The sequence below is a fragment of the Gavia stellata genome, chromosome 6 (genome assembly GCF_030936135.1).
Source record: "Gavia stellata isolate bGavSte3 chromosome 6, bGavSte3.hap2, whole genome shotgun sequence".
Taxonomy (NCBI): Eukaryota; Metazoa; Chordata; class Aves; order Gaviiformes; family Gaviidae; genus Gavia; species Gavia stellata.
The window spans coordinates 52,642,123-52,649,480 of record NC_082599.1 but is presented as its reverse complement, the minus strand read 5'-3'; the positions used below and the strand labels follow the sequence as shown (position 1 = coordinate 52,649,480).

General features: G+C 41.3%; 1 protein-coding gene across 1 annotated transcript; it reads left to right on the top strand.

Annotated features, from left to right (window-relative positions):
- Window positions 1-3,927: 3,927 nt before the first annotated feature.
- Window positions 3,928-6,460, top strand: LOC104261106 (probable G-protein coupled receptor 141). The gene is made up of 2 exons (XM_059819068.1): window positions 3,928-3,948; window positions 5,513-6,460. The coding sequence occupies exons 1-2, from the start codon at window positions 3,928-3,930 to the stop codon at window positions 6,458-6,460; spliced, it is 969 nt and encodes a 322-aa protein (XP_059675051.1).
- Window positions 6,461-7,358: the final 898 nt, after the last annotated feature.

Here is a 7,358-nt window from a genome sequence, read left to right as displayed (position 1 = left end):
CATTTCTTCTCCTGATGAACTCCTCATTGGGAATGCAACTAAAAATCTTCCCAAGGTTGTGTGCTTATGGGCAGCCCTGCCCTCACATAGCTGACGCTCATGGTTGTTGCTTCATCATAGGCTCAAAGAAGGAAGTAAGGCAATGACTCTTTAAAATATCAGGTGTTTTGCTTTTTGTTCTTAGAGCTTACATAAAATGAAGAGCCAAGTAAACAACACTTGAAGAGTGGAGATAAACTCTAATCTGTAAGTACACACAGAATGAACAAAAGCCTTGGTCTGCAATGCTTTTAAAGCAATATTTGCAACTTCAGAAGAAAAAAAGTATCCAATTGTCTAGTTTTATTTTGAACACATTTTAAAGCTTTTCTGCACAACTCTTTGTGCACATTGTTATTTGTAATTTCCTAGTACAGGAAAACATTGCTTCATCCTTTTTCATATTGCTATCCTGTAGTTCTACACTGCTTCCTGAAATTGGGAGGCAATTCATTTTGCTTTCATCCATCTTTGTGTGTGTATTTGATGTCATCCAATCTTTGTAAAGACCTGAAGGGTAAGTTTGTTCTCTTTGATAAGATACAGCTAGGACGGTAAATAATTATTTTTAGGAAGGTTCCATGATTTCCATTTTTGTGTAAAACCAGCAAAAATCTCAAACAAAAGAGGACATATTCAAAATGTTTTTCCACCCCATTTGTTCTTCAATAGACTGGATTTAAGCTAAAAAGTACCAGTATAATGATGACACAGTCTGCAAGACATGAGTCAATGAGCTAGTGAATAAGTTAGAGGAATCACTAAAAGCTGTTTGAAAAAAGTCAATATCTAAATGTAAACACACACTCGATATTTCATATTTTTAATTCGTAATGTTTTCCTTTAAGCAGACATTCATACTTCAAACTTCAGGGGTGTGTGGTTATTTTGAAATGAGGAGAATTCTGCAATTATTCTAGTGGCATAACCTACATTACCATAACACAGCATGGAATTAGAGCAAATAGAAAAGCAATTACAATGCCCTCAACAGAAAGCATCTCTGAGACGAAATGAGGATGTTTATGAAACAAATGCACATTTTAAACAGACCTTTGTTAAAAAATATTTGTATTTTGCACTGCCTCCAACCTAGTCTAGTTCAATGCAGAAATGTCAGTTCTGACAAACACCCATTTTACCATTTTATTAAGTCTGTCAAAAATAGAAATCTTTCAGTTGAATTGAACTTTTTTCCCCTCCAAATTCAAATGAACTTAGTTGGGTGCATACAAGCTGCAAGCTCTTCTTCTGCAGAACTCAACCATTGGAACACATGAAAATCTGTGTGAAGCCTGCCAGTCCCTCAGCAGACGTATATGGGAGGATAAATTTTGCAAACACTTGCTATACGGAGAGTAGAACTCACTGTTTGGCAGAGATTGTAAGGGTGTCATCATTTTTGACGAATGAGTTTTCTGGGTTTTTTTAATTAGTTGATATAATGTTGATGTAACATAATGGTGACTGATGAACCTGGTTAGGAAAATAGTAAGCAATGAAGGGAACGAGCCAGTGAAAGGCTGATCTGGATTGCTAAGTCAGGTGCAAACTAGCAACGTGCATTTTACCACTGCCAAATGCAAAGTTGTTCATCTAAGAATCAAATAGGAGCGCAATGCTGATGGAGGCAGTTCAGTGAGGAGCCACAAGTATGACTGGGATGAAGAGAAAAAAAGTATCTTCTCTCTCTTATCTCTACTTATCTCCAGGTATCTATAGGGAAAGCCAAAATTTAACAAAGGGTTTTTAAATCTGAAGGCAAAACCAGAAGCACGTACTATGCCTGGAAGCTGAGGTTGTACAAATTCTGTCTAGAAATATGGTACACCTTTTTTTTTTTTTTTTTTTTAAACAGTAGGATAATTAGCAGTAAGATAAAAGAGAAAGAAGTTCCTGAAGGTTGGAATTAATATTCTTTTACTGGGAAGATTTTGACAGAGACCAAATCCTTTCTGTAAATGACATGCTCTGGCCTGAATAGAGCAGTCCAGGGAAGTCTCATGGACTGTGCTGCGCAGGAAGTCACAGGAAAGAATGTGATGGCCTTATTTACACTGATAACTGATGAACCTTGAATGTCCAATAATCTTTTTTGCTGATCATGTTTCTGAGAGAACCCGGCATCTGGCCTCTTGGCAATCCACCTCCTTTGCCAAACTAAAATATGGTTATTTTGGCAATTGTCCCCAAGCCCTTGGCACCAGCAGATCTCTTTAACTGCCATGGCACTCAAACGGAGTAGCTGCCCATCACCGTCTCATGGCTGTTCAAAGCATATGTCGGGCAGAAGTTTAGACAAGTGATGAGAGGCTTAACAACACAGAGAACGACCAAACCTTCCTTCAAAACTTGAGCAATATCACTGAACTGGCAGTAGCTAGAGGGGGTAGGAAGGTGAGGAAGCAAAAACACCTCCTTGAGGAGAAACTCTCTGCCTTGGGATGTGCAATGAGGTAAGTCCTCTCCACGCTCGTTCCGTTCTTACAGATGTCAAGAGCTAACATTAGTGTGCATGAAGGGAAGCCACCTGGGTGAGGCAAAGTACTGTCCTGAAGTTGCTCCTTGGTGCTTCAGACGTTGTTTGGGGCCCGGGGTGTGTGGGGAGGAGGCAAGAAGGGATGAGACTGAACTGTAACTCTGTGACCAGGGTACAGCCACTCTGTAAAATGCAAGGTAATGATAAGATAGTTTAAAAAGCTAGTTTTAAGCAAGCTGTATTCAGTACTGAAGCAATGGTGTTACAGCTGGCAAGAGCTTACACCAGCTGACATTGGCAAAGGAGCTCAGCAGCATGGGGGAAGACCAGTTCTTAGATAGCTTGATACCACTCTCAGTCGTCTCTTCTGTTGTTCCTCCTCTGCTGTGAGATATTTGCTGGCTCTTGGAGAGTTCTATAGCTCATGTTTCCAGTGAGGTTCAGTATATAGCCGTATGTCATATAATTAATTAGTCTTTTGTAAGACCTGCATTCATTCTCATTCCATGTGCCTCCTGTTAAATTCTGGCCAAAGGACTTATTAGTTGTATTTCAGGTCAGTAGGTTATAGCTGTGTGAATACCAGTACAATAGGAAACCTCATTTCACCAGAAAGCAGCATTTCCTCTGTGAAACATACCCTGTGTCATGCCATACTCTGTATTCATCACGCAATGATATTTCAGTGGGGTGCCTGTAGTATTGAGGAGCTGATAATCTCATATCATAGATGCTGGTAGTTTTGTTTTTTAAGATTAATGAAAAAATGAAAATGAGATTTCCTGCAGAATCTTACAATGAAGAGATTTAGTGGTAACTGAAAAATTCTGCAGAAACCTGCATTTCAGTGTCTTGGTTGCTTATTTGCAGACAGAAGTAGGTCTCTCGCTGTCCCCTTAATAGGAACGTCTGAGGAAAATATCAGTTATCTGACTTCTGCTTATCTGTTCCTTACTGCCTTTGGTTCACATTTCACTGCTGGCCTCTGAAGGGTCACTGAGAGGTAGGTGTCCTTCCTCTCCAAGTGCAGCCTTGCTGCTGGGGCTGCTCAGACCAACCCGCATTTCCAGCGTGTTGCCTTTAGGGCTGTGGCACTTTTTAAACTTTAAACGTGCATTTTATATTAAAACAGTGCAATAATGCCACTTTTTAGAGACACCTTTTCGAATTGAAGCTTAACAACTTGGAGAAACTGCTGAACGGCTATTGCTAACGCCTGCTGGCTTGCAGGGTTGTGAGGCTGAAACGCAACCTCTCAGAAATGAGAACCGAACTGGAAGGAACTTGCGTGGTTTCTGATGCAAGAGCTGCAGTGCGCCAATCAGCAGTGCCTTTGAGAAAAACTCTTTCATTGCCACCCGCTTTACTTCTCATAATGCACTGGAATTAGTTGTCCACGTAACTCTGAAATGCAGTTTCAAACAGAAAAGGTCAGTAAGTGCCAACAACCAACACATCAATTTGACATACGGCAGTTATATTTACGTTGATTACAATAAAATTTCTGGAGTCTTAGATGCATTGGGATAGCTAGAGAATAACTGACTTTTCAATGTATAAAGTGATCTTGATTACTGTAGGGGCAAATTCTTAGAGACATTGCTAAGAAACAACAAAAAATATCCGAGATGCGTCGCAGATATTGATTCCCTACTGCAAGCAAAACTGGTTTATAAAACTGTTATAGGTATTTCCTCTTTTCCACAAAAGAGAGAACTGCTAAAGAACTTTTTCGCCCCCCCAACTTTTGACAGTATGTGCTACCTAAAAATGAAAAAAAGCTGAAACACCAGTTGTACAAAGAGGTAGAGGAACTACTTTCTAAAGTTAACAACATTGCAGTATTAAAAGAAAAATTGCAAAAACTCATTCAGGAGAAAACCCCCTCTTGTGCTGTGGGGTTCACCGGTGAAATAGATGACATACCAGAGTCAATTTTAAATTGCAGTTCAGGTAGCAGTAGCAGTGTAACTGGCATAGTACAGAGCCCAGCACTGTTCAATTTTCCCCGCTTCTTTCTGTGACTGTAGTGTGGACATCCTGTTGATACTTTCACAGACGCAAACATGCTTCAGGATAACACCCAGCCTGAACTCTTTCCCTCCCACACGACCTTGTAGTACTTAAAAATCCTACCAGAAGTTACATTTAGAATTATAAGAATTATATTTAATGTCTCTTTGAAACAGTAATGTATTAAAAACGTATAGCATACTTACTAAACTTGCTATTAACTTTCATCCTCACTCTTAACTTTCATCTAGCCTCAGCTTGGGCCAGGCAGGCTTGTTTGCACTAACCCAGGATGTCCTTTCCTAACGTTTTCTAACAGCCCATTTTGTAACACCCGGTTACCACATATTAGATGGGAAATGGCCCTGACTGAACACCAGGACAGCACTGCTCACGCTACTTGGTCTGGCAGGACCTGAGCAGGATCTCCACAGAGCCTGGGTGTCTATGGTGTGTAATCCCTTACTCAGATAAACTGTCCATGGAGAAGGAGGAGTTGACTGTAATGTGTGCAAAACTCAGCTCGCGGTAACAAAAAAAATTTGTAGCTTTGATAGAGCAACATATGGTTATTATCTGGCTCTGGGAAGGGCAGATTTGTGTTGCAAATAACCTGATGAGGAGTAGCAGAATTTAAAAAATATCTCTGATCTTCACTGCAAAAGCATGCAGATGCTTCGAAGAGAGGAGAACTAATAACACAGAGAGCTCAAAACCACTTCAATCATGTAATTTCTCTAAGGATCTCTTCTTCCCACATATTACTAACTCATATTTCGTTTTAAGGGTATGGCTAGCAATGTCTTAAGGTCTACAGTGGCTTCTCCACCCCTTTCTCTAGGTTGGAGGACGTTTGGATAAAACTATTGGTTACAGAGATTATCCCTCAAGCAAGATCCAGGTGGAAAGCTCTGCTGGCTTTTCAGGTGGGCCCTCTCATTCCTACCTTATCTTAGTTTTTACGTGTTCTTTCATTTCTAGAATACGTACAAGGAAGATTTCAGGAAGATGACTGAAGAGAATGGGAACAGCAGTGACTTCTCCTCTGCCTTCAATCACACCAACACCATGAGTGCCATACTGATTACTGCCTACTCAGTTGCCTTTGCTGGAGGTGGGATCGGGTCCATCACAATGTTGTTTGTGCTGGTCAAGATGAACACTCTGTCTGTGACCACTACAGCCATCATTAACCTGGTCGTTGTGCACAGCCTCCTCCTCTTCACGGTGCCCTTCCGCCTGCACTACTATGTCAACAAGAAGTGGGTATTCAAGATGACGCTTTGCAAAATGGTGAGTGCAATGGTGCACATCCACATGTACCTGACTTTTCTGTTCTACGTGATCACTCTGGTGATCCGATGGCTCATCTTCTTTCAATGGAGGGACAAGGTGGAGTTTTACAGGAAGCTGCACGCCATTGCGGCAAGCGCTGCCGTGTGGGTCTTCGTCATGGTCTTTGTGGTGCCAGTCTTGTGCTTTGAGTACGGACGCTCAGGCTTCTACAGTGATACAACTTGCTTTATGTTCCACAAAGAACTGCAGCAGGACAGCGTGAAAGCCCTGAACTACATCATCATTGTGGCTGTCGCCTGCATTACTTGTGTCCTCTTGGGTGTGCAGATTTTCATCCTGGTAAAAGTGACGAGAAAATTTTCCACCTCCCTCTGGTCACACCAAGAGTTCTGGGCCCAGGTGAAAAACTTGATTTTCATCTGCGTCATCATAATTTGCTTCCTTCCCTATCACCTCTTTAGGGCCTACTACATACAGCACATAAGTGATTTTGACCAGTTAGAAAGCTACAATGAAGTTTTTTTGAGTCTGACTGCCCTCAGCTGTCTGGACCTGCTGTCATTCGTGCTGAGCGGAAGCCGCTTCTTCAAGCAAAACGTGGGCATGCTCCGCAGCAGGTTGTCTTGCTGCTAGCATCAACCTCCTGCAGCCTGCGCGGACCTGGACCCGGCAGATCATGGTGCTGGACAGGCACAGCAAACCCCCTCCTCAGCAAGTCGGGGTGGCGCCTGGAAACAGCGCAACACGCTCGCGCAGGGCTCTGCACACCTGCTCCCCAAAATAACGGGGTGAACCGCCTCCGGTGTCTCGGCTGGTAAACTGGAAGGTTACCTCTGGGATTTCCTCACTGTGCTACCTAGTGAGTTGCGGATGCCCCTGGAGGAGAGGGAGGAAGGGGCATGGGCTCTTCTGTCGTACTGTTTTTACATCAAGGTTCGTGAAGGCAAAGGCACTAGGAGGAAACTCAAGAGAATTTGCAAAATGTGTGGAAACACAAGTAGAAAAACAGTTTTTTATGGAATAAGGTATAGATTTTTGAAACATAAAGATCTATATAATTTTCCACATACATTTCTTATTTATCCCCCACAAGCTCTCATAAAATATCAGGGAAGCTATTGTTCTTCCTGAGTAGGTCTGTTCCTTCACTGTAAAGACAAGCATAACTTTCTAAGTGAACTGAACAATTCAACCAACTCTTTAAAAACAAACCAGCAATAAATAGTTATTTCTTAAAACATTTTCTCAAAAATCACCTTTTGGAGATGGTATCGCTGCAGCAAAAAAAGTTTTGTTCTCTTTCCCACATTATGAAAATGTCTTTAGCAACAGAAATTACACATTGTTACTGAAATGAACATTGTAAGTTCAAAAAAAAAGCCTGTATTTTTATTTACAGAATTGTTCAATTTGAAAAAAATATTTAACAGTGAGGATCATTTTATTTAGATCATTCAGACAGCAGTTGTCTTCTCTTAAAAAGTCAAATGATTTAGTTCTCCAAGGTAACAATGTTTTTTTTAATCTTATG

Bases quoted from the DNA above. Each gene is read 5' to 3' on its own strand.
- LOC104261106 (XM_059819068.1), top strand. From the start codon at position 3,928: ATGCAGTTTCAAACAGAAAAG. The intron at 3,949-5,512 runs GTCAGTAAGTGC...TTTCATTTCTAG, and splicing joins TGCAGTTTCAAACAGAAAAG to AATACGTACAAGGAAGATTT.